Raw genomic sequence first — 27,167 nt, 5'->3', positions numbered from 1 at the left:
AACAGGCCATCTGCCAGGGATTATTAGCTGTGATTCCTGCACTGCACGGGGTTAGACTAGATGATCCTTGGGGTCCCTTACAACTCTGCAATTCTATGATTCTATATTTTATGATGCATGCAAGATTTGGGAAAGTGGAGAGATAAGGAAGAGACGAGAGAATTTCAATAGGACCTCCAGCTCTCTGTGCATTTCTAGTTAGGCGTGTAACTTTTGAGCTGCTTCTGATGCTCTTTGTTTTCTCTTCCTCCTGTTTTTTAAAGGGTAAAATGTCTCAGAATTTCCACACTAGTTACACGGAGACACTGGGGAAGCTGGAGACTCAGTACTGCAAACTGATGGTGAGTTGTATTTTGGGTTGATTCCTGTAGCCAGCAAAGTGTCAGGGAACCTCATTCAAGTTCACAGGTTGTTGGAAGCCCCTCAAAGCTGTAAATTGCAACTTTATTCATGGAGGCTTAAAATTTTTGCCTGTGTGTCTAAAACCCTTTCTGTGCAATCTCTTTTAAATAAAGGTTTGTCTGTTCCTTGTTTTGTGGTTCACAATCTACCGCACATCTTCAAGGAGTGCTTCTGTGGCAGAAGAATGAGAATGTCTCCTTTAAGAAGCACTTGCTATGCAGTCTTTTCATTGATTTAGTTAAAGCATTTTTCTCCTGTTCTTTACCCCGCTGCCACTCCTCCCCAAAAGAAAAGAAAGGCTTATATCAATATGAAGTCAGTTCCTGCCCTCAGATTTGTAACACAAAAGGAAAGGGGATTGGGAAGAATGAGGAAAAATAGCAAAAGCACAACTTCTTAGTTACAGAGTTGTTGTAATGACCAGCTGGAATGGCAAGAGTTCAGCAATATGGGGACCCTAAAGTTGATCCAGTGGAGAGACCTGGCATTTCTGTCTCTCCCTCTGCTTTGTTCCTTGGGAAATATCATACTGTCCCCACTCCCTGGTACAATAACAGTAATGACTGTGTTAGAGAGCAGATAAGTCATGCTGCTGCCAGGGCTATCAGTTCAGACACATTTCCTCTTCTTCTTCTTCTTCTTCTTCTCCTCCTCCTCCTCCTCCTCCTCCTCCTCCTCCTCCTCCAAAAGACAAAGTAGCATGCCAATATAATAACAACAAAAATGGGGCCTCTTGGAAGCAACCTGCAGTCACACATGCAGTTTGCTCTGGTACAACACAAGAAAGCCCATCTAATTCTTTTCTTTTTTTGTAAATAATTTTTTGTTGGTTTCATTGTTTCAACTTCAACAATAATTTTCCATCAAAAAAGAATGAGAAATACAAAATATCCAACATGAAGTATAAGAACTAAAACAAAAAAACAAAAAATATTTTCGGAGGTTCTCTTTAACCTCCTGACATCCCTCCATTTCCTTTCCTGGTTCATGGAATATATATATTTTCTGCATAATTATACTTAAACATCTTTTTTCTTGTCCTTTTTATTTTATCCTAATTACATACCATCAGTTTTTATTGTTCCAGTTCAAATTTCCTTCCATAAACTTTATCTTATTTTAACTACTTGCAAGTGTTTAGTCAAAGCCTGCCAATGTTTCTACTTGTTTACAATATTTTTGTACATATACAATAAATGCCTCCCATTCTTTTTTAAATTTCTCAGTGTTGTCTCTGAGCTTTTCTGTAAGTTTTGCCATTTCTGCATAGTCCATTATTTTCAATTGCCATTCTTCCATTGTTGGTATCTTATCTTCCTTCCACCTTTGGGCTAGTAAGATCCGGGCTGCTGCTGTCGTGTACATAAACAGTTTTTTCTTTTCCTTTGGGATTTTATTTTCTGTTATTCCTAGTAAAAACGCTTCTGGCTTTTTGGTAAAAGTCATTTTAAACATTTTCTTCAGTTCATTATATATCATTTCCCAGTAATTTTAGCCATTTTACACTCCCACCACATAAGCACCCTCTTTTTCTTTACATTTCCAACACATTAGAACTTGTTCTATACATTTTTGCAAGTTTTACCGGTGTTATGTACCAACGATACATCATTTTCATATAGTTCTCTTTCAGTGTTGTACATGCAGTAAATTTCAAATCCACTTTCCAAAGCTTTTCCCAGTCACTCATTTGGATATTATGTCCCAGATCTCTCTAATCTAATTATTAATATACTAGGCTACAATAGTGCTGTGGGTTACCCCACAGGGTGCAGCCGCCCCAGCGCCTTTTCCTTTTCATCAGATCAGAGTCTTCCATGCATTTGTTGTGGTCCATGCTCTGGCTCTGGCTCATTTATGTATGCAATAAATGCATACCAGATTGCATGAAAGTTGTCCACATTTCCAAATCTTCCGACCACACATGCAGAACAGGTAGGTTTATCAACCAGTGCCACCCCACCCCACCCTCTCAAACCACAAATCGGTTAACAGTGCCTTTTCCCGATGTTTGACTATTTCTATCCTAGCAGCTGCCAGCAGATAAATGATTTGCTCCTTAAAAAGCAGAACTGACTTAGAACCATCAATTTTTAATATAACGGAATGTGACTCTTCCCCATCCTCCCTATGCTACGATCTTCTTTTGTTTGTGCATTTTAAATATTACTTCAGAAATGGTGCATTATGCTTCTCTCATGTGATATAGTTGCACAGGTGGTTTGGTTTTTAAAACAGAGAAGGTGGACCCCAGCACATGTGTATCAGTAGCCATTGTTTGCAATGAGGACCTGGTGCCTCTGCAATGGAAAAGGGACTCATGGGTGTTTCCTACTAACCCTAAAATGTAATAGGAGAGCATGTAAAAAAAGGTTTGAAGAATAACTTGACAATGTGGGGATTTCTGACAAGGCATCTGGGAAGGAGGGTGGTCAGCATCAGAAGAGCCCGGCTGCTGGTTCAGGCCAAAGGGGGTCCTGCAGTCCAAAATCCTGTCCTCACTGTGGCCAGCCAGAAGCCTTTGGGAGGCCCTCAAGCAGACAATCCCTAGAGTGGCAGGAAATGTATCAAAGTATGTTGTCTTTTTGCAGGAAACCTCCAGCTTCCGACTACACCACCTCCAGAGTTTGTATGGGTTTGTGTCTCGAGCGACAACTGAGCTAATTTGGCTCAACGAGAAGGAAGAAGAGGAGCTGGCGTATGACTGGAGTGACAATAATCCCAATATGGCTGCCAAGAAGAATTATTTCTCGGTGAGTAGGAGGGGCTGGATGTGGCCAAGTGTTTGCAGTGCCTCTATGGTGTTCTGTATTCTGGAGTTCCACATTTCTCAGTTAAGCTCTGTGTTCAGGAAAACTTACAGGTTTCAGTTTGTTTTCTCAGAAGTGCCTTATTTTGCTTGTGCTTCCTTTTGAAATTCCCTGGACAAGTTGCTGGGTGATATTCAACTAAGTTTTTCTCAGAGTAGACCCATTGAAATGAATGAACATGAATGAGTACATTAATTTTAGTAGGTCTGCTCTGGGTAAAAAGAATAATTGACTATCACCCATAGTGCCAGTGAGTTTCGTCAGTTTTCAACTTTATTTTACCTTAAAATTTTATATCCAACTTTGCTTATATGTTTGAACCAAAGCAGCTTATAGTAAAAATTGGTGGGGTGGGGTGTTATCAACAAAAATGCTGTTCACCGTGAATTAATAGTAGTAGTATCAACAACCCCATTGAGAAGCAACCCCCACACTCAAAAAATAACTAAATCAAGCCCAAAGGCTTTCATAAAGAGGAAGTCTTAGCTTGGATGCAAGTACTGGGGCTCAGCAGGCTATTGCTCCGTAAAATAACCAGCCTCCCAGTCATTTAAGGCTTTAATGGTAAGAAGCTTCAATCACCTTGAGTTGATGATCCCCTTCATGGTCGAGAACAGATTTAAACCTTGGTTTTCCCACACCCAAATTTTCTATTCTTGCCCAGATGCGAATTGCTCTCAATGCTCAGAGTTCTTGCAGGCAGTGGGGCTGTAAAACAGCTGTGGCCAGCCTATGGCTGATCTACAGATTACATTATCCCTGACCAATGGCTGATGGACGTTGTAGTCCAGCAACATCTGGAGAGCCACAAGTTTCCTTTTCCTGCTGTGAAGTTTCATGGCTAAAGTTTCCAATACTGCGGCACGTCTGCGTGCCTCCTGCCACTCTTCCTGTGATGCCTACCAACAGAGAGGCAAACCTATTATTTGATTTTGCTATAGGGAATGTTATTGGTCCTCTTTGTGTTTCTGCTATGCAGGAGCTCACAATGGAGCTAGAGGAGAAACAGGATGTGTTTCGCTCCCTGCAAGACACAGCTGAGATACTGTCATTGGAGAATCACCCAGCCAAGCAGACTGTGGAGGTAAGAGATAGCTTGGAGGGGGGCATGCTTTGGAGTTGTGATTGTGAGCACTTTAACAAGTGTGTTATGCAAGACAACTGCATAGGATACCTTGATGTATTTCAGTACGACTGCATCTTCCGCACATTTATTTGTGCCTTTTCAACCTTCCATGGTTGAAGGCTGGCTGGTTGAAATTGCACAGATTAAATGCACACAAGGTTTTCCTGGCTTAAAAAGAGCTTTTCACCTCTCTGCCTTGCTTACTGGGCAAGGCCCTCTTGTCATGCCAACTCTGGAACCTTGGGTATTGTTGCATGCGATCTTGTGGGAATTCAGCCAGCCCTATGGGATTGGGTGAGAGCTGCTGGGATACTGCCAGGGAGACAAAGGCCATCATTCCTCCACGTCGATTCCGGACGATCCATCAATCTCCAGTAGAACAGTATCAGTCAATTAGCGACACAAGCCTCAGAAACAGCTGTCCACATTCCAAGGACTGGTGCACGCCCTTTCACAGAGTTCGCACAACGAAAGATGCACTCAGGAGAGCATATTTACAACTTTATTCAGCGTTGGTCAGAACAAAGAAAAAAACATGACTGCCTGAGAGGCACAGAGAGAGAACAACAGCTATATACAAAAGAGAAACTTCCTGTGAGCCGGAAGTACGCAGACTTTGTGACTCACAACAGCCTGCTCCCTTTTTAAGGAGGAACGGAAATATCCTAACATGAGCATCCCAGAGCTGGTGCACTGAGCAGGCTTTACCTGGTAAGCAAGGCAGAGAGCTTAAAACCTCGTTGTGTGAGCTGGCACGACAAGAGGGCCTTGTGAAAACAGCTGTTTTGAAGCCTTTTGTTACAGCCAGTTGTCCCTTCTTGTATTCCTGACCATAAGCCTTGATTGCGTGGCCAGTTTTACTTTATTTAAAATATTTCTTGACTACCCTTCATCCAAACAGGGTGGTCTTACAATGGGCATGAATAAAACTGGTGACACCAGATACAAATTCAGCAAAGGTCTGAGCAGGATGTAGTTGTTGTATGCAATTGTACAAAAAACGCTCTTTTGTCTGTTGTTTGGTTTTTCACAGGCATACAGTGCAGCAGTGCAGACTCAGTGGCAGTGGATCAAGCAGTTGTGCTTGTGTGTGGATCAGCATGTGAAGGAGAACACAGCTTACTTTCAGGTACAGGGAATTCCCTGTGGCTGCGCATCAGCGGTTAACTCATGAAGTCAAAACTAATGCCCTGTTGAAAATTTCTCCCACTTTTCCCCCCAGCCATTCTCCATAAATTAATCAGAAAAGAAATGGCATTCAAAAATGATTAAATGGCAGAGGAAATATCTGTGATATTTTCATGGATGGGGTGCAGGGATTTTCTTACACTTAACTTACTTTAGAGGTGAGTTTAGGGATGTGTATGAATGTCTTTTATGTCATTCTACATCTCTCTGGTGGTCTGCACTTCGAAGCCTCCCTGGGTGTTTGCTCTTCCATTAAAACCCAGGAAAAGGACACCATAGCATTAGCTCCTCCCATGGGTTTTTTTCAATTCTGCAAGTATGGACAGCCAGGGAGGCTGCAGAGTGCTGGAGGAATGTTTACTAGAATGAAAAACACACATACCTCCTGCGTGACCTTGTAATGCTAAGGTAAGGTCAAAACCCTGTACCCACCAGAATTTTAAAGGGATGCTTAAGTTCCTCGAGAGTGAGGCAGCATAACTTAAGCTTCTTTCTCAGAGGAGGAAATGTTTGAGTAACTGTAGGATAGATATTGACACATTATGAGTCAGAAGATACTCAAATGCTGCTGCTGCTGAGCAGTACAGAACCCCACCCCAGCCTAACAGGTAGTGAGAACACTACCCTTCTTCCCTCGCTACTTCTGCTTCCACCATATTTCTTCTCTTGTCTTATTAATTGTTAAAAGGTTTATATCCCGCTATTCATCGCAAGTGATAGTAGAATCTTAGAGTTGGAAGGGACCCAAGGGTCATGTAGTCCAACCCCCTGCAATGCAGGAATATCAGCTAAAGCATCCATGACAGATGGTCATCCAACCTCTGCTTAGAAACCTCCAAGAAAGGAGAGTCTACCACCTCTCATGGGAGTCTGTTCCACTGTCGAACAGCTCTTACTGTCAGAATTTTTTTCTTTATGTTTAGTCAGAATCTCCCTTTTTGTAATTTGAAGCCGCTTGTTCGAGTCCTACCCTCCAGAGCAGGAGAAAACAAGCATGTTCCCCCTTCCATGTGACAACCCTTTAGATATTTGAAGATGGCTATCTGATCTCCTCTCAGTTTCCTCCTTCCCAGGCTAAACATACTTTAGAGTAGGATCAAATATAACAATACAAAAACATAGAAGAGTAAATCAGCTCTTGGCTTGTGTGATTTGGTAGCAGCATGGAGGTTGCAGACTGTGCAAATTCCTGGCCAAGCCAAGCAACTAGAGAAAACGTCCTCCTTTTAGTTACTTTATTAGAGAGGCATCAATATAACTTATCTTGGGCTTGTTTTCTCAGAATTGGATCAGGATCAAGACTTGTTAATTATCTTGATCATGTTCCATTCTTTAGAAAACAGGTCCAAAATGAGCCATACTGGTATGTCTTTAATCAAATAACCCAAAGGAGGCTGTTTTCTCTGGTTACTGGCCTTCCTTTTTCATGATGAAAATGCCTTTGAGCAAGTTGAATGGATGCTTTCTTTTCAGTCTTTCAAGTAAATTCCGCTCTTTCATAAAACATGCAATAAGAAACCTCTGGCTGGTATTTTGACAAAGGGGAAACGTTTTTGTGCTTTTACAGTTCTTCAGTGATGCCCGTGATTCAGAGACATACTTGAAGAACCTCCAAGATACCATCAAACGGAAGTATTCTTGTGACTGCAACACCAGCCTGACACGCCTGGAGGACCTGCTCCAGGATTCCATGGTGGGTGCTCTTTGGGCAGATCTCAAGGTCATACAGATTTTGGCACATTATACCAGAATCATAGTTGCAAGAGACCACAAAGGTAAATGAATCCAGTCCCTGCTGATGCAGGAGATCATCTGCTGCAGCACCCCTGATAGCGGGTCATCCATTCTCTGCATTATAATCTCTAACAATAAGAGTCCACACTTTCCAAGGCAGCTTCTCAAACAGCTTGTACCATCAAGAAGCCATTAGATCCTTTAGTGTCTGACATACATCAATTTGTTGTGATGATCTAACCCTCTCAGTGGCATCCAAGAATCCTCAAGTTTCCCCCCAGTAATTTTGCTTACATTGCATCTCCGCATTGCTTACTTCTCTGTGCTTTATTTTAAAAAGTAAAAAAAAATGTGCACGTCTTTTCAAAGTCTGCCTATTTTCCTCTCAAATGTTCCCCGAACTGCATTGTTTAACTATCCTTGTGTTTCAGTTCCACTCCCCACTATGAAATGCTTACTTGAGTGTGACCTCTAGCATGCTATTTATTTTCATTTTGCTAACTCCTCCTGCTGCTGCTATGAGCACATGATGGTGGCTTTTGCCACTGATTGTCTACCACAAATGGCAGTCGTTCACCAGAGTTTCGGGCAATGAAAATTTGTTCCTGCAAAGCATGTGCTCTATCTCTGAGCTGTAGCCTCTTCCACCTTACACTGAGTCAACCCGTTGGTCCATCTAGTCCAGTGTTACCTCCTTTGACTGGCAGCAGCCCTCAGCGTGCATGTGTCTTCACCGCTGTCTGGAACTAGGTAAAATACAGCCATCGTGAGCAAGCAGTTGTATGGGAAATAGTACTGCTGTAGTCCCTGTCCATATAACTCAAAATATCAGTGTTTGTTGGTTGACAGCAACTGGGGAAGTAGGCAGAAGCATTTGGCCACCATGACCTTTGAACGAGAGGAGCAGGCAATGTGAAGTGTTAGGACTGTTCAGTGCAGTGCAGGCTTTGCTGACAAAGGTCTTGGCATAGGGTCTTTGGCAAGAGTGGGGCAGCTCAATGAATGGAAAGGGTATGACCGTTTGTCGTTAAGTAACATTATGGCCAAAGGCATTGAGAGAGTAGGAAAGGAAGAAAAGGGGGTGCAAGACAAAGAGTGCTGGGAGACAGAAGGCAGTGCATGTGCAGGATGAAACAGAATTGTAGAGCGGGAAGGAACCCAAAGGCTCATCTAGTCCAACTGCCTACAATTCAGGAATCGCAGCTAAGAGCTGTGAGAAGGTGCACAGCTGCGGCTGATGGAGGGCACCAGGTGGGAGAAAGTGGGGAGGACATTTGTGGGTGGCAGAGGCAGCAGCCTCTTCTTGGATATTGACCCAACTTGGAGATTGACTCAGAGTTTCAGGCAGGAAGGTGCACAAGTTTAAAAGTAATGGATCTGGAGGCTACTGTGGACGTTGTGAAGGAGCCAGCATGCGCAGCTTAAGGACGGGCTGCTCCATCGTAGACCCGCTAATCTTACTGCAGTTCCAAAGCTGCAAAAGAAGATGGGTTCCTTGAGCCAAGGGAGATGCATCAGCACAAGGTGGAGCCTGTCTCTGTCTTGCAATGGTTCTGACAGATTAAAAACATGGGACTGCTTCAGTTGTAGACCTTGAGAGCCCGTGGGAGGCAGCTTTTGCTGCAAAGGTTCTTCATAGGCAGTCAAAAGAGAAAGCTTTGGCCCATGTGTGAGACGCTTCCTTTATCAGAATAAATGAGTTAAAGTTGTATTTCTTCCAACCATGCTCCCCTGGGACAGGAGAAGGTAGCTTGTTTTAAACCTTTTCTTTCTTTCTTTCTTTCTTTCTTTCTTTCTTTCTTTCTTTCTTTCTTTCTTTCTTCTCTCTCTCTTTCTCTCTCCACACATCATTTCCCAGCTTTCTTTTTTCTATCAGGTTTAAAATTGCTTAAGTACATACATTGAAACTACCTGAACAATCTTTTTCACACAGTTCTCATGCCTTCTTTTATTTCACCTTTTTACAAAAATCCAGGTAGTTTTTATTTCTTTTTCCCAATGAAAAATGATGAGTTTGGGCTTTGTTGCACTGTTCACTGTTTTGCAGATAATTCTGAATTTTGGACCTAGTAGTAATGTTTTAACTCTGCATGCAACTTTCGGAGTGGCGGGGGGTGAGTGGGCAGGGAGGACTGGGAGATAATTGGTCCTCTTGCCTGGAATAGTATTAAATATGGATTGTCTCTGTACTCCCTGCCCTACTCCCACTTCTGCTTGGAGAAGTTGCAAATGAGTGTGTGTGTGTGTGTGTGTGTGTGTGCATATGAAGACATGGACACACATACAACCCTACCTATACTTGCCCTTTAAAACCCAAACTTCCATTGACCAAATGCTAGCTCCTCAGAGGGCAGTGTGGGCATGAGGTTTCTGGCCATTCTTCTCCTGCCTGTCCTTGCCCTTCTGTTCCATCCATCCTTCTTGCCTTTCTAATTTTGACAGGATGAAAAGGAGCAGCTGATCCAGTCCAAGAGTTCCGTTGCCAGCTTGGTGGGTAGGTCCAAAAGCATTGTACAGCTGAAGCCACGAAACCCTGACCATGCTTTGCAGAACACCATCTCTGTGAAGGCCATCTGTGATTATCGCCAAATTGAGGTGAGCTGATAACAGCTGACGTGAAACTTCCTTTGGATTCTGAGTGTTCTGTTTATTCCCTAAATCCGAAATCTGCGAGTTTAAATCCAGGCTCTTCCTCTTTGAATTTATAAACCTCTCAGGTTTCAAAGCCAGTGTTCAGTGATGGCCTTGAGATAGTATAGTATAAGATAATACACAGGCAAAGTGATGATGATGATGATACATTGCAATGTTTGTCATAAGGATTACTGTGACAATTTGGCTGCATTCAGATAACACACTGGTATAGCTTTATCAGAACAAACAGTGGTGAACTTTAGGTTTGCAGTTTTAAGCTTCCAATTGAAGCTTATACTAACTTTGTTTTCCTGTAATGAGGGCTAGTTAATGAAACTAGGGTACCAAACCAGACTTAAACAACATGGGAAATTATAGCTTGTTGGAAACCATGAAGAAAATATGAGTTTCTTAACATTGGCATCTGAATGCGATGTACGCATGGAATGCTTTCAACATTAAAAAATGTTGTACAAAGGCCTAGTAATATTGCTGTTTATGCATGGAAGTCAGGGTGAGAGTCAGTTCTTCAAGCATGGATGCCAGGGTTGCGGGGAAGAGGTGGGGTCACTTAGATTTTGATTTAGCATTGGTAAGAAGAAGAAGTCAAGAACACTTAACTTCAGTTGGGCGAAAATTTATTTCAAGTGCCCTATTTCACCACTGTAAGAAACTAACTAGGGAGTCTTTGGCATCTCCTTCATCTGAGATGGTGAAGAATAGTTGGAGACGCTTCTGCTGAGAGTGTTTTAGCTGCAGAATGAGGTTGGAGTATAGTAAGTCCAACTGCAAGTCTTTACATGGGTGGGGGTGGGGAAAATGATAGATGATAGATAGATGATAGATAGATAGATAGATAGATAGATAGATAGATAGACAGACAGACAGACAGAAGGAGCGTAGAGGAAAACCAATCTCCATTTATTTATATCCCCTCCCACCTGTGCAAAACTGTGTTAGCAGGCTTACCTGGCTTTGGGGAAACGGCATAAGGGCTCTGGCAGCATCCCAGAGCCCTTGTGCCACCAACCCAAAGCTGGGAAAACAGCCCTCCACCTTGCAGGAGACCTGATTCAGGGGTTCCTGACTTTATGCATTTTTGTCTTTACACATGGAACTTGGAAACTGAACCCTTGCGTAAGATGTGGGCTTGCTGTATGTAGCCAATATGGTGCTCTCCATATGTTTTGGACTACAACTCGCATCAGGCTCTGCAGGCATGGCCAGTGGCCAGGGATTATGGGAGTTACAGTCCACAACATCTGGAGGGCACCACGTTGGCCACCCCTAGACTACATGATGCCTAGATGCCTAGGATCACTTTGTGGGAGGAGCGGTGTGGGGAGGACGAGGGGTGACAGTTTGACCATCTACTGGACCAGTGTTCCTTTTGCTGACCACACAGATCACCATCTGTAAGAATGACGAGTGTGTGCTAGAAGACAATTCCCAGCGAACCAAGTGGAAAGTGATCAGCCCTACCGGAAACGAGGCCATGGTCCCGTCTGTTTGCTTCTTGGTGCCCCCTCCTAACAAAGAGGCCATTGATGTGGCCAGCAGGTAAAGGAATCTTTCTTTCCTTGAGCAGTGCCAGGGTTCCTATTGACCTGGGGGTTTTGTAGGTGTGTGCATGTAAAAGAAAACAAAATGTTTGCAGCAATTTGGTGGGGGGTTGGGTCTGCTGGCATGTGTAACATAAACTTTTTAACATGTGCCCTCCCTGTGGAATGCCCTCCCACCAGATGTCAAAGAGAACAACAACTACCAGACTTTTAGAAGACACCTGAAGGCAGCCCTGTTTAGGGAAGCTTTTAAAGTTTGATGTATTACAGTATTTTAATATTTTTTTGGAAGCCGCCCAGAGTGGCTGGGGAAGCCCAGCCAGATGGGTGGGGTATAAGTTATTATTATTATTATTATTATTATTATTATTATTTGGAAAGGAATAGTTTTCAACAGAGCTCTACATGTAGAACAAAATCTAGCTACTGGGGCAAAGCATACAGAAACCTAAGATCATACCTTTTGCCCCTTGAAGATTCTAGTTCTCATTGTGGGCCAGATGGGTACAGCATCTGTCTCTTTCTCCCAGAGCCAGAAAACCTCCCAGGCAATCAAACACTGGTATCTATGATTTTGCCGTGGCTCTTTAGCCTAGGGGTAGGGGCAAGTTTGAACCTTTTTTAGCCCAAAGACTACATTTATTCTGGGCAATATTCCAGGGGCCACATGCCCGTCCTGGGTGAGGCAGGAGGCAAAAGTGGGCAAAGCAACAAATGTGAAAGTTGCCTTTCTACAGTAGGCGAATTTCTTTGTATGTACAGAAAACCCTCTCTGTCCTCCAGCCAGCCAAGCAAGAAGTATCATCCAGGTTCAATGACTTATTTCAGCCAGGCAAAAATACTCGAGGGGTGTAGATGAGGAGGGTGTGTCCTGGGGGGGGACGGGACCTGAAAGCCAGCTTGGAGGGCTACATGTGGCCTCTGGGTCTGAAGTTTGTCAGCTGGCTTCTAAAAGTGTTATGTTGGAAATGGATCTTTGGGGGCAGTGGTAGCTCAATTCTTGCCTTTTGTGAGAGGTTGCATTTACCTTTTGAATATGAGGAGCTGCTTTGAACTGTGTCAGAACAACATTTCCAATACTGTCTTTGCCTGACCCATCCTGGGACGGAGACTTGCTCCCCCTGGCCTTCCTGAGTAGATACAGCGTAATATACCATAATTCAGAAGGTTGATGTCCACATGGTCCTGCAGACACCCAGTTTTGAACTGCCTTCCAATTGTAGGGTGGAACAGCTGTACCAGAAGGTGATGGCCTTGTGGCACCAGCTCCATGTAAACATGAAGAGCCTTGTTTCCTGGAACTACTTGAGAAAAGACATTGGTCTGGTGCAAAGCTGGAATATGGAGAAGGTAATACTGCAAGCCCCAGAGTGATGCTTGCCAGTGAGATAAGGGCGTGCACAGCTAAAGCATGCCAACCATAAAAGTGGCCTCCTGATTGGGTGGAGCTGGACAGGAAGTTAGAAGGTGGTGGGAGGAAATGGGAAGGTAATGTTGGATAATAATACAAGACTGAAGAATTTCGTGTGCAGTGGGGTGAGGGCGAGACCCCTTGGCAACCAAAGACTTCCTTTAGTAAAATCAGCCCAATAAAACAAGAAGTTGTTTTCATATGCCACCAATATAGTGCCACTTCACAGCATAACCAAAAAGAACATCCTGCTTAAACTCCTGAATTTAGAAGATTATAGAATGATAACTAACCACTTCTTCATATAAAGGCCCCATTACACAAATATCACCCCTTATTCTTCCCTTGGCCACTGAAAGCCAAAGCCAGCTCAAACAAATACATTGCAGATGAGGTAGCTCTGCCACTCTGTTGCTTCAAAAACAGTAACAACTTTGGGGTAGTAAAGACCAACCAACTTTATTGTGGCATAAACTCTTGTGGGCTAAGCCCCATTTCACCATATACCTGAAACTTTGTGTTATCTGCCAAAGTAGGTATTGGCCCACAAAAAGTGATGGCATAATAAGTCTGTTGGTGATAAGATGCCACAAGACTCTTTATCCATGTGAATCAAAAGCAAGGAAGGTGCCTTAGATTTGTTTCATACATATGTTTCCTCCTATGCAGAGCTGGTCTTTTGTGTGTTGCTTGTCTCCAGTGATATTACAGTTACTGGCCAATAGGCACGCATGTCCTTCTGAGGGGGCAATAACATTGCTAGCACCTTTGCAAAGTTAAATAGAGTCCAGTATGGTTTCTAATTGGATGTGGGGGGCATGTGCTGAGATTTCTGCATTTCAAGGGTTTGGACTAGATGACCCTCGGTGTCCCTTCCAACTCTAGAATTCTAAAATTTTACGATTCTATGAATTTCCCAGCTTGAAGCAACAAACACCTGCAAAACTTGTTTGACTGGAGCCAGCAATGAGACAAAAAATAATGCCTACCATTTTTGTCATCTTTGCTTGTACTGGCCTGTGACTCCAAGCGTTGTTCATTTTCACTTAGCCCTCAATGTGAACATGTCCCCTTTGTGTTTGTGTGTGTGCAACTCACAGCTCAGGGCCCTGGCCCCAGGGGAATGCCACCAAACCATGAGGAGCCTGCAGGTGCACTACGATGATTTCTTGGAGGACAGCCGGGATTCGGAGCTCTTCTCTGTAACAGATCGGCTGCGCCTAGAGGAGGATGTGGACTCATGCAAGGAGCACTTCCAGCAGCTTTTGCAGTCAATGGAAAATGGTAAGCTGTCTGAGCCTAGATAAGCTTTGCCAGCCTGGTGTCTCCTTCCTTCCATCAGCTCTGGGCTTGGTGAAGCCTGGCCTAGATGATTAATATTCTATGGCTTGGTTTTAACTATTTATTTTGTGCTTCTAGCCCAGGGGTCAGCAAACTTTTTCAGGAGGGGGCCGGTCCACTGTGCCTCAGACCTTGTGGGGGGCCAGACCCACCCCCTCCCGAAAGCGCACACACACCCCGCCGATGCCACTCACGCCAACGCTGCCTTGTCTTCGGCAGTGTCAGCATCCTCTGTCTCGGCGGGGCACAGAGCCCATGCCGCTGGCCTGGGTGGCAGAGGCAGCTTCCACGCTGCTGCTACTTCCTTCTCGCTCGGCCACCTCAGTAGGAAGGAAGGAGCAGCACCTAGAGGTGTCCACAGTTTTTGATTGGCTGCAGGAGCTTCCTGCAGCCAATCAGAATCTGTGCTGCGTCGCAGAAGTCAGTCTCCGTGCAGCAAGGCCTCCACACCACGCCTGTTTAGTGTGGGGACTGACTGAGCGGGCGGCAGGGTTCGCAAGATTCGCGCACTGGATTAATGACCCCGATGGGCCGTATCTGGCCCGCAGGCCTTAGATTGCCGACCTCTGTTCTAGCCTGTATTTTTATTTGTGAACTGCCCTGAGATCTTCTGATGAAGGGCGGAAAATGAATGAATGAATGGGAATATTTGCAGTGTGAGAGATGGAAGGAACAATAACTGTTTCATTCAGGGGTGACTCTGGCCGCCAAATCAATGTTTTTTCTGGCGCCAGGAGCTCTCTCCTGTTTTGACCAAGATGTGGTAAAAGTCTTGAAGGAAAGAAACATGTTTTTCCAATTTTGTCATTCTTTGGATCTTGCACATTAACTTGCCAGCTGCACCTAGCTGTAGCCACCTTCAGGTGTTTTACTTGACAGTAAAATAAACACATGAGGGGCACTATAGGGATGAGCAGGCTAGCTGTACCCCTTGCAAAGTGGAGGGCACCTCCTGTACGTGTGGAGGCTCCCTACACATTTCATAACCCTGAAAATCAGGGATCTCAAATGTACAGTCCTCTAAAGCGGATTCTAAGGTTTGGTTCATGACACTGCACTGTCCAATGTAACCAGCAGTGATTCCCCCAGGGTCTCTTGCAGATGAAGGCCTTTATTTCCCAACCCTGCTATCTTCTGAGTTCCTTTCTAATGGAAAATGCAAGGGACTGGGGCTGGATCTGTGGCCTTCTGCATGCAAAACATTGAGCTTCTATTGAGCTTCCAAACAGCAGTAGTATTTGACCCACATCTGAGCACATGAAACAGCTGGAGGAAGAATTCAGTTATTGTTGTACATGTGTGAACAGAGGACAAAGATGAGACTGCTTCTCGGACGTACCTCTCTGAGCTGAAGAATATTCGGCTTCACCTGGAGGAGTGTGAACAACGTCTGGTGGGCACCATCCGGACGCCAAGCAGCACAAGAACGGATGGGGACGCTCTGCAGGAAAACACTTTCCGGCTTGCCGAGCAGGAGGTTGGTGTTTTATAGTCTTCTGGGAATATTCCAGATTTTGGACAGTACAGTATGACTGAAAAGTCCCTTCTTTGACTTGTTACACCTCCCAGTTTAGTTCTTGCCCCTGCTGACCATTGCTGTGAAGGCAGATATGTAGCATGAAAGGTCAGTATCTCTGCTCTTGCTCACTAATGCCTGTTGGTCTCTGCAGAGGTTGAAGGAAGATTTGAATCACTTGAAGGATGACATGGAGCAACTTTCTGAGAGATGCACTATTTTCCTGCACAAGTCTCCAACAGGAACCAGCACCCCACACCTTCGTTCTGAGCTTAACCTGCTGGTGGAAAAGATGGACCATGTCTACGGGCTCTCAACTATCTATCTGGACAAGTGAGTTCTTATAGCCGTCTTGTTAACAAGCCAAGAGAGGGAACCAGTTGTTGCTGTATGATAGGAACATACACACAGACCAACACAGACCTTCTAGCTCAGTACTGACTCTGAACCTGAAAGCTTTTACATACAGAGTGTGTGCTCTGCTGTGGTTACTCTGTAAAATGTAGAGACCTTTTGGCTGTTAGCATCCTAGTACATAAAGAGTAGTTTATGCAATCCCCTAGAATGCATGCAGTGGGGCTTATTCAGTCCCCTAGAATCCAGTAATTTTTGGAGAATTCCCAGAGGAAATGACCACTGGATTCCATTTTCTCAAAGCCAGGTGCTTCTGCCTGGAATAGTTCAGCAACACTAGGATTCTGAGATCTATGTTGAGTTCAAGCGATACAGATCTTAATTTTGTATGTACTTGCAGTGAAGGAGGGAGGCCAGGAGTGGCAGTCATTTTGGGAGCCCCTTAGGTTGCGATGACATCCACCCACTTGGCCAGATACAAGCATGCTGATGTGCCACCAAATAAAAGCTTATCATAGTTTCAGGAAGTGAAGTTTCCCTTTTTATATCTGATAGGTTAAAGACTGTGGACGTTATCATTCGCAATACCCAAGGAGCTGAGTCTTTGGTCAAAGGGTATGAGGTTAAACTGAGCCAGGAGGAGGCTGTGCCTGCGGACCTAAGTGCCATTCAATCTCACCGAGCCACATTACAGGTAAGCTTTTCCCTCCACCAGCTGGGTCCTCTGGGTGGGGAGACGCCAGTCTCATGTGGCTGCAAATTCTTACTGTCCTGATGCAGCTTATTGCAGCCTGATGGTGAACAGCAAGCAAAACAGCTGTGCCTTTCAGGCCATGTTGCTCCTCAGGCTGATGCTGATAGCTCTTGGCAATGAGTCTGGCTTGTGCCAAGCTGATGAACACAGCATCTTGCATCTCCTGCCCTCTAGCGTCTGCCTGCTTCAACAGATGTACTTTGGATCTCCCAGCCATTCTGTGGGTGGACAAGAAGCTATTGTGTATTGAAGAAATGTACATACCCTCCTTGAGCCAAATAATTATTTAAAAAAATTTTTTTTAGCAAATACCTAAATGTAAATGAAGTTAGGTATTTACAAATGCATCAGCTTGAAACAAACAATGCAAACATTATTTTATTCCAGAGGCGACTAACCTGTGGTCCTCCATATGTTGTTGGACTCTAGCTCCCATTAACCCTAGCCAGCATGATCAGCAGTCAGGAATCAAGAGGAGTTGCAGTCCACCAACATCTGGAGGGCCACAGGTGTCCCATCCCTGTAACAATAAGCTGCAGTTAAATTTAAGGCCTGAAGGGAAAGACTTGGATTGGCAGTTACGTGAATTCAATGACCAGGTACTGCTAAGTGAAGCCATGGTTTAGCACAAAGGTGCAAGTTTCCAGGGAGAATGCAGCTGCTTGGCTCTTCTTCTGGTCTTGCTCCCGTGCTGATGTGAGTTTCACCATGGTTTGGCTTAATGTAACGTCTGAACCCAGGTTTGTGGTTTATCCCAGATAAACCACAAGTGGTAAGTCATAGAACAGCACTTGATTATGGATTTTGGTTGTCTAGAGTGACATAAACCATGAGCTCAGGTTTGGGTGTAATGCTAAGCCCAACTGTGGCTTAGCTTATGACAACATGGTGGTGGCAGGATTGGAGGAGGAGAAGAGTGACCACAATCACCTGCCCGGAGGCCCACAAGCTTGCCTGTTTTGGCTTAGCATTGTGTGTGAACTGAGTCAATGTCCTATTATTTTTACAGTGGTGCCTCGCAAGACGAAATTAATCCGTTCCGCGAGAGTCTTCGTCTAGCGGTTTTTTCGTCTTGCGAAGCAACCCTATTAGCGGCTTAACGGATTAGCGCTATTAGCGGTTTAGCGGCTATTAAAGGCTTAAAGGCTTAGCGGATTAGCTGCTAAAAGGCTATTAAAGGCTATTAAAGGCTTAGCGGATTAGATAAAGGGGGGGGAAAGCGAAAAAAAAATCTCAAGACTCGCAAGACATTTTCGTCTTGTGAAGCAAGCCCATAGGGAAATTCGTCCTGCGAAGCAACTCAAAAACGGAAAACCCTTTCGTCTAGCGGGTTTTCCATCTTGCGAGGCATTCGTCTTGCGGGGCACCACTGTATATGCTTGGCTTTGTAATCACTCTCTAGACAGATGTGGCATTTTTAGTTCTTTTTAACGTGTATTGATTGAAATGATTATGCATTTATCATTTTAGCTATATAATAATATGCCCCGAGTTCATTGAACAAAGAGTAATATAAAACCTTAATAAATAAATATTCACAGCACTGCGAACCTAGTGCCTTTCAGACATTTTGCAGAACAGTTCCACACAGCCCCAGCCAACATGGCAGTGCTGGCTGGGGCTGATGGGAGTTGCAGTCCAAACGCATCTGGGGGTCACCAGGTTGGTTAAGGCTGAGCTAGAGGATGGGTTCTTGCAGCCTGCCTATTCTTTATTTCAGTCATTCTCAATCAGTGCTTCTCTCTCTTTCTTCATTTTTAATGCTGCAGCAATGGATCAGTGAAGTGAACGATAAGGGCAATGTCTTTGCTATGTTGGAAGATGACTTGGCAAGAGCTAAAGTTGTGACAGACCAGCTGTACCGTCTGAAGCAGGAGCGCAGTCCGGACCTGGAGCGCTACCAGGAGAAAGGGAGCCAACTCTGGGATCGCTGGCAGAGGGTCAGCCTACAGATCGAGACTCGGTGAGAAGAACCACCTCTGGGCAACTGCTTTCTCACTGATAGGCTAACCCACACTTTTCTGTTGGTTGCCCTCCAAATGTTTCAGACTGCAACTGCCAGCTACTCCCTTTTTGTTTTCTGTACCCTGCTCTGGGATTCCTTGGGTAATAAATGATTCAAAATAAAGGAAAATTAAAACAAAAGAGAGAGAATAATGCCTACCCGTACCCCATATCTTGCTGCTTTTGAGAAGGACATAAGCCAGTTCTTGCACAGGAGAACAGAGAAGGGTTCTGCAGAAGCTTTTGATGTCGTTTCTGCAAGGCAGGAAGGGGTTAAAGAGTCTTGCAGGAAGTGAGGGTAGATGCCAGTGTTGCTGCTGTCACCAGATCAAAATATGGCTCTTGGTAAAATTAGTTACCCAACATGGATTTGCCACTGGAATTATAGGTTGTTTAGCGCTCATCTAAAAGTTGTAAGTGCCAAATCTTGCAGGATTCCATCATTCCATCCCAGATTGCAAGCCTTTACAGGGCAGAACCTAATCCTCTTTTCTTTTTTACTTTAGAAAGTGCCATACACAGCAAAACTGTTCTTACATCAAAGCAATATTGTTCATGCAACTTCAGGTTCATAGTTTTATCTCACCCACCTTTTCTCTTCCTCCTCTTCATCTCTTGACAGCCGATCAGAGCTGGAGAGTATTGAGGAAGTACTGAGTGATTACCGGAACTGTCATGGGGCACTGATCCAGTGGATTGAGGAGACCACAACGCAGCAGGAACTGATGAAACCTGGACAAGCGGAAGATAGCAGGGTCCTTTCAGAGCAACTCAGCCAGCAAATGGTAAGGCCTGGACAAAGCCACTGTTGCTTAAGCCATGGTCGGTTTAACAAATCACAGGTTAACAACAAGTTATTCTACTGATGATCAAACAAATCATGGCTTGTTTCTCCAGAGTTTGTTTTGCTTTCCAGCTGCTCTTGCCTCACGTCTTTGTAGCATCTTAGGGTGGGGAGTGACCAAACAAACCATGCTTAAGGAAGGGCGCTAGGTTTGTGCGTAATGCAAAGCCCTAGTTAAAATTCATAAGCTTTAGGATTCGTGGAGAACAAAGCAGTTAATAAATAGATTATTAGTGACTGCTAGTAATAGAATCATAGAATTGGAAGGGACTACAAGTATCATCTAGTACAACCCCCTGGAATGCAGGAATCTTTCGCCCAACAGGGGGACATGAACCCACAACCCTGGGATTAAGAGTCTCATGCTCTACTAACTGAGCTATCCCTCTGAATACCAGTTTCTGGGAATCTGTGTGGGAAGACAGCTGTTGCATCTGGGAAAGACTACGCTGGACTAGATGGATCTTTGACCTGATCCAGCTGGTTGTCTCTTATGGCTTTTTGAAGGAAAAGAACCGTAAATTAGGAAGGCGGGGGTGTCCCTAGCTCAGTGACAGACTGATAACTGTAGGGATGTTCTTGTTGGAATAATTAACTCAGTAATTAAGTGAAGTGTGTGGGCAGTGTGATGTGAATCTGTAGGAAAGAGAACACAGAGAGAACAAACCTTCTTAGAGGGCAGATAAACCTTCCAGTTTGTCACCATGATTTTAACATTGCTTTTCTCTTGCATTTAAGGCGCTGTTTGCTGAAATCGAGGCAAATCAAGCCAAACTGGACCAGTGTCAGAAACTATCTCAGCAATACTCAGCTGCTGTCAAGGTAATACGATGGCTGTTCTGACTGAGTCTGATGGGAGTTGTATCTGTACAACTTAAGTGGTTAAAAATTGACATAATTTGCAGAACTTGCAAATATGACAGCCAAAATAAGGAATCTGGACATAAACAGACAAAGGGCGAATGGAAAGCTTTGGGGAGTATTTAAAAAAATGATGCTAAAATCAGTTTGCAGGTGCAGTCGTACCTTGGTTTTCGAACATCTTAGTTCTCGAACGTTTTGGCTCCCGAACGCTACAAACCTAGAAGTGAGTGTTCCAGTTTGCGAACTATTTTTGGAAGCCAGATGTCCGACAGGGCTTCTGTGGCTTCTGATTGGGTGCAGGAGCTTCCTGCACCCAATCAGAAGCCGCACTTTGGTTTATAAACATTTTGGAACTCGAACAGACTTCTGGAACGGATTCGATTCAACTTCTAAGGTACAACTGTAGTGGTAATTACCATATTGGCCTGAATATAAGCCGCACTTTCCCCCCCAAATTCCGACTGTGAAAAGTTAAAGTGCAGCTTAAATTTGTGACCTTACAAAAATTGGCTTTTATATTGCTGCTGAAACAGACATACGGTGAAACAGAACACAAAAATATTTTATTGCTGATTTGTGAGTTTGAGACTGTTCATTTGCCATTTATGGGTGTGAGTGCCTGCGGAATTGTAGCAATTGAATAGTGATTTGTGATTTTAGCGATTGTATGGTAACTTGCAAGATCAAAGGCTTAAATTGGCATGGAGTTACAATTCTACCAACCGCAGCAATTTTCAGCCTGTAACCCAATTTTAAAGGAGCAGCTTATATTCGGGTATTGTCTTTTTCTCTCCCCCCCCCCCCGAATTTTAAAGGTGCGGCTTATTTGTGGGTGCGGCCTATATTCGGGCCAATACGGCATATGAACAGCAGTCAACTACAACAATGGTCTAGAAGGGATAAAAGTAGGGTGGATAAATAAATGGAGATGCAGCAAATTTAGATTTATTATGAATGCCATGGAATGCTAGGTTGGGAAGTCTGTACAGAAATATTGTATGTGGGCGAAACAAGATGTGTGAACAGAAAAATGGAAAATGTAGTAGTAGTAGTAGTAGTAGTAGTAGTAATAATAATAATAATAATAATAATAATAATAATAATTGGCCCAGTTCACATGTAATGCTAAGCCGAATCATAATTTAGCAGGTGGACTCCTGGGTGGGGGGAGAACACAGGTCCTGTGTTCCTCTGTAGTTGTTTTGCTGCTGTGCTTCCTTTTTCTAAGCCATGGTTTGGCTTAGCGTGTTTTCTGAACCTAGGCTTGTGGTTTAGCTCTCCGCAGACAAACCAAGAACTTTAACTAATGTTTATCCTATGGTTTACAACTTGTGGTTTGTCCGGAGAGCTAAATCCAGTAGCCTGGTTTCAGATGACACGTTAAGCCAAACCACAGCTTAGCTCAGCATAGCACAGCAGCAAAACAAACATGAAGTCTCAAAGCCACTGCGATCTCTGTGGGAGGCCTCATGTTTCCTCATTCATGCTAAGCCATGGTGTGGCTTTGCGTTACATGTGAACAAGGGCATTGTGTGGCATCTTTATTTTTTTACTTCTTTTTCAAGAGTGCCCTTCATCCCAAGGAATCTCTCGTATACACGCCTGCTCAATTTGCTTTGGGATTCTGTTTTTCATTTTCTGCTTTATGTGGCAGTACTAAATGTGGGGTTTGTGAACTGAAATTCCCATATTTCCATTTTTGCATTGTCAGGACTATGAGCTGCAGCTGATGACGTACCGTGCGTTTGTGGAATCTCAGCAGAAGTCCCCCGTGAAGCGCCGGCGCATGCTTTCCTCCTCCGATGCCATCACGCAGGAGGTGAGGGGCCTGGCCGCTGCTGGCTAGTGTGTTCTCTAGGCTGGAAGTGGAGTGGGGCAGGGGAGGTGAGGGCTTGCTCAGTTTCCTGAGTAGATGGACATGTGGCACTCCTGCCTCTCCTCCTGAACCCGTGTGTAAAAGTTTCCACCCTCACTGTCTTTTCTGTCAGCCACAGAGGCTCTAAGCTCTAAGCATCAGGGTCTGGCATACGTAGACTTCTTGGAACCACGGGTTCAAATCCCTACAGGGATCGACCCAGCTCTGCCACCTGCAAGGTAAATAAAGAGCACCATGCAGTTCGCTGTGTGTGGATCTTTTGGATGAGTCCAAGGGTGCTTCCAGATGGGTGTTTGGTTATCAGATTGGTGCTTCTCATGCATGCACAGTGTTTTTGCAGCATCCCCAAGACATTGTCAGCATCAAAATGCTAGCCTATGTCCCCCTTTGCCCCCCCTTTTTGATCTGGATTTTTTATTTTAAAAAACCCTGTTGCCAATCACCCATTTGCAAATTAAGCCCCTGTCTGGAAGCACCCAAAGAAAAAGAGCCAGCAAGAGAAATCTCAACTGGCTGTTGCTCCATATGGAAGCCTGGGGTGCTGAGCAAGTTGTCTCTTTGAGTTTCTGCACTGAGTTTGTGTTGGGGGTGGCCCCAAGTGAGGTTTTTGTTCTTTGCTTCCACCCTGATTAAACAGATTGGGGCTCTCCTTCTTAGAATCATAGAATTGTAGTGTTGGAAGGGATGCTTAGAGTCATCTAGTCCAACCCCTGCAATGCAGGAACCTTGAAACCCTGGCCTTTTCCCGCAGACCTCAGAGCAAATTGTTCCCTGGTAGCCTTGCACAGGACCACTTTACAAGGCTAGAATTCCTTAGCTTCAGCAGTCTTCTACACACACAGAGAGAGAGAGAGGGCGTCTTGGTCCTGCTGGCAGAACTGGGCTATTTCAGGATATGGCTGTCTTCCTCACCCTAACATTTTGGGGAAAGAGATATACAGGAGAGAAGCATCCAGATTTCACATCCATGTGCAAGATGGCAGAGTTCTTCTTCCAGCTAGAAACCACCCTGGGATGGCTCTCAAAGCTGCCTTTCTTCCTTGAAAATGCAGAGAGGCTGTCTTCAGCATTTCTTCCTTCTCCCATTCCGTATTTAACTGTTATTTTAAGATGCACACATGCTCTGTCTCAAAGATTGCTGCACTTCGCTGGCTCTGTAGAAATGTCCATCAGATTGTGCAGTGTGTGAGGGCATTTCCCTGTTCTCCAGAATGAGAAAGGCTGCATGTTCGGAGCAAAGTGGGAAGTTGGATGCTCTGTCATTCATTGGCTTTAACAACCACGTTCTTTGTGGTGTTGTTTTTCTCTTGTGTTCTCTCTCCACCCCACCCTTCCAGTTCATGGACCTGCGCACACGCTACACAGCTCTGGTCACATTGACCACGCAGCACGTGAAGTACATCAGTGATGCTCTTCGGCGCCTGGAAGAGGAAGAAGTAAGGATATATTTTATAGTGGCTGCTCTGTGGTGTCTGCATCGTGAATCCATTGTGGCCCACTGGGGTTAGGCAGTGGGTTTTGCCACATGTGATCTTGGGAGTTTTGGTCCCTTTCCTTTGAAGGCATCAGGGCTGCAACAGTTAGAAGGGCTCTTTGGTTGGCATAGAGTCACAAAACCATCAGCTTCTTGCTAATACTTGCAGTCATTCCTTTCCCTAAGCCTTATGTGAGGAGTTGTTCTTTTCTAACCATCTCTCTCCCTTGCCCTTCCTTAACCCAATATAGTTGCCCTTTAGTTTTTTCCTCAAGGACCCGCCACTTCTCTCTATGTATACTTTAGGCCCTTGCTTTTCAGTCCCCTGTCCAGAGATTTTCCCACTTAATCCCCCTCCCCCAAACTCCTGTTCACACATTATCCATCTGCCTCCCCACCAACACCATATTCTTACATTGTATGTAACCTCCAACCAGGTTAACTTTCACTTCACCCACAGAACCTACACTGTGTCAGTGTTTTGTTCTTGATACATCTATCCCAAGCAAGTGAGAATGTTTGTGAGCATTCCGTGGCATAACAGCTTAGCTAATATCTAGCAAAGGCTTACTGACATAGAACCAGCACATTTTTTAGCATGTTATGCCTATAAGAAGTATTTGATTTTGTTGCATACATTTATGTGGCCATATTCCATCTCTCTCTTTTTTTTCTTCTTGCAGAAAGTTGTGGAGGAGGAGAAGCAAGAGCATGTGGACAAAGTGAAGGAACTCCTGGGCTGGGTCATGGGTTTCAAACAGAGTGCACAGTTCAAAAGTGTCCCACCGAAGGGCAAAGAGCTTGGAGATATTGAGAAGTCCATCTTGGAGCAGCAGGTGTGTAAGGGCAGGGGGTGCCTCTCACTTCCTTTGATCCTTTTCCAGTGTGTGTCAGCAATACCAGACTAAGCCTAGGTCAATCCTGCTGGGTTTATCTCTCTAGTGGGCAGTAGGACATCACCCGGTGGGTTGCTAACTCCTAGTCACTTGAAGAAGGCAGAAAACGTCTTCCTTTCCACCGGATGTGAGCTCCTCCACTTCCTCAGGGGCTCAGTTCATTTTCTGCTTTGCTTGAAGTTGGATTTATTTTTTCATTTTTGTTCTTCTGGCCTTAATGAACAAACTGTTGTGTGAGTTTTTGCCTGAATAAACCTCTGCCCTTCTGGAAATAGTCACTGATTTTTGTCTGGTTTTCCCCCTTCTCTCTCTGAAGCTGTTTTCTTCAGAAAGAATTCTCTGCTTCAAATATTACTCCAAATGGAGGTTCATTCCTTTTACTAATTACCTAGTTTCTTAAATCTCCAAATTATAACTGTGACCTATTTTGAACTTCTGATGGGTTTTTTAAAGACAATAGCTGATTAATTCTGATGCTGGGAACTAGTGATCTATTTAGATTTACTAGTCCAGTCTGTGCTGATCTGGTGCCTTCCAGATGTTTTGGACTATAACTCCTATCAGTTCCAGCCAACATTGCTGGGAAGGCTGCACTGAGTCACTGGCCCTTGAGCTTCTTCCAGTGCTTGGACATGTGTCACTAGATCTTAGAGATGTGTCACCCTTCTTGCTCTCCTCCTTCTCATCAGGTTCTAAATGAGGAATTGGTTACAAAGCAGGAGCAAGTCTCAGAAGCTATCAAAACTGCTCAGATCTTCCTTGCAAAGCATGGACACAAGTGAGTTGGGAGAACATCAGTCAGAAAGAATTAAATTTGTTTGCTTTATTGCAGATTTAGTTGTTGCAAAGGATGGAGTTTAAGCTTGCATTTTCCCTATTTTTAAATTCACTTAACTTCTCACAGTGTTTTATGCTGTCATCCTGAGAAAACAAAGATGGAAATTTGAAATGGATGTCCTGTAGAAACACAGGAGCTAGGGAGGAAATTTCCAGGCTGTCGTTGCTGATGGAGTGTTTTTGACTTGACCACAGAGGTGTTAGTTTGCACCTCAATGAGGCAGCACATGCTTTGAATGTATAAGGTGCCAGGGTTGACCTCTGCATCAGGATTCCTGGAGCCTGCCAGTTGGAGTAAGCAGTATAGGGCTAAATTGGCCACTTCCTCCACTCAATATATTACAGGCCTGAAGCTATATTGCAACCCATGATCTCAGCAGGCATCCTTTTAGGGTTTTACAATTGCCATGCTTATATCAAGAGATGTCTCTTATGTGCCAACCTGCAGGCTTTCTGCCCAGGAGAAGGAACACATTGTGACCCAGCTGGATGTTCTCAAGAAGACTTATGACCAGCTGTGCTCTGACTCCACTGAACAGCTCCAGCAGCTCCAAAGTCACATGGCCCAGGAGACTGCCCATAAGGTATCCCTCCTCTCTCCATCCCAGGATCCTCCCCAGTTTGTGATATTCTTTCTTTCTTTCTTTCTTTCCCTCCCCAGGGGTGGGAGAGAGAATCTGTTCTTGGCAGCACTTGTCCCTTCATCCACAGCCCTGATGGCTTTTGAAAATCCTTATTAGTCATCTCCATCCCATTCTCTCCCATCTTCTGCATTCTGAAGAGGTTCCTCCTTTGCTGAGTTGGTTTCTGAAGGACGAGACAGGAGAGAGTTTCATAAACTTGTTGATTTGGGCGGATGACAGACTAGGGTTGCCAGACTCCTTGCCCATGGAGGGCTCCTGTGCCTTTGGAATACTCAGGTTCCTTTGCAACCATGCTAAAGTGAAGAGGAAAGCTGCTAGCTGATGCATTCTCTTAGGGAAAAATATAAAACTTTGGCCACCCCATCTTGTTTCTTCAGCAGTACTCTGAAAACGAGTGCATTCCCCATGTAATCTGGGACTGGAGATTTCCAAGGATGCCTTTCACCTATGGTGATGATGATGAATTGCATTATAAGCTTTGCAGCACTGCCGCAAAAGAAGTTTTCAGCATGAATTTAAAGGCATAAATTATAGCAGCCTAGAGTTTTGCAGACCCAGTTTAGGTGAAGAGTTCAGGTGTCAGGGGCAGGTAAGTAGGCAGGTAGCAAAGAAAAGAGAGATAGAAAGAGAGAAAGGATCAGAGGCTGTTCCAAGACCCAGTAGCTCTTTAATGGCTGGGCCAGCTCTGTTACTAACAGTTACGATTGGGGGTGTGGGGGGAGAAGCTAAGGGAGGCAAGTGAGGTCATGGAGTGGAACAGAAAAGCCAGCAAAGGGAACCAAGAACCTGACTTAAGTATAATGCATGCTTCTAATCTGAAGCAAACAAGAGGAAAACAAATCTCTTTCTCCCCCTCCTCACCTCCCCACCCTCATGGGATGACAGTGCTGTGTTAT

The 27,167-nt window shown here is 44.5% G+C and overlaps 1 protein-coding gene across 17 annotated transcripts in view; it reads left to right on the top strand.

Annotated features, from left to right (window-relative positions):
- The window catches only part of MACF1 (microtubule actin crosslinking factor 1), a 292,958-nt gene that overhangs the window by 140,234 nt on the left and 125,557 nt on the right, over positions 1–27,167 (top strand). For all 17 annotated transcript variants that reach the window (XM_081018107.1, XM_081018106.1, XM_081018115.1 and 14 more), the window contains 20 exons: positions 264–341; positions 2,994–3,155; positions 4,192–4,296; positions 5,372–5,467; positions 7,094–7,219; positions 9,703–9,855; positions 11,300–11,454; positions 12,680–12,806; positions 13,968–14,151; positions 15,516–15,685; positions 15,879–16,057; positions 16,634–16,772; positions 18,602–18,795; positions 19,459–19,621; positions 20,419–20,502; positions 22,256–22,363; positions 23,758–23,856; positions 24,578–24,730; positions 25,480–25,568; positions 26,076–26,211. In XM_081018107.1, coding sequence (XP_080874233.1) covers positions 264–341; positions 2,994–3,155; positions 4,192–4,296; positions 5,372–5,467; positions 7,094–7,219; positions 9,703–9,855; positions 11,300–11,454; positions 12,680–12,806; positions 13,968–14,151; positions 15,516–15,685; positions 15,879–16,057; positions 16,634–16,772; positions 18,602–18,795; positions 19,459–19,621; positions 20,419–20,502; positions 22,256–22,363; positions 23,758–23,856; positions 24,578–24,730; positions 25,480–25,568; positions 26,076–26,211 — 2,700 coding nt within the window. The remainder of the gene's footprint in view (positions 1–263; positions 342–2,993; positions 3,156–4,191; positions 4,297–5,371; positions 5,468–7,093; positions 7,220–9,702; positions 9,856–11,299; positions 11,455–12,679; positions 12,807–13,967; positions 14,152–15,515; positions 15,686–15,878; positions 16,058–16,633; positions 16,773–18,601; positions 18,796–19,458; positions 19,622–20,418; positions 20,503–22,255; positions 22,364–23,757; positions 23,857–24,577; positions 24,731–25,479; positions 25,569–26,075; positions 26,212–27,167) is intronic.

The sequence above is a fragment of the Podarcis pityusensis genome (assembly GCF_964106645.2).
Source record: "Podarcis pityusensis genome assembly, chromosome: 8".
NCBI lineage: Eukaryota > Metazoa > Chordata > Lepidosauria > Squamata > Lacertidae > Podarcis > Podarcis pityusensis.
The sequence above is the reverse complement of the archived record's forward strand: the minus strand, read 5'-3'. Positions and strand labels throughout refer to the sequence as shown.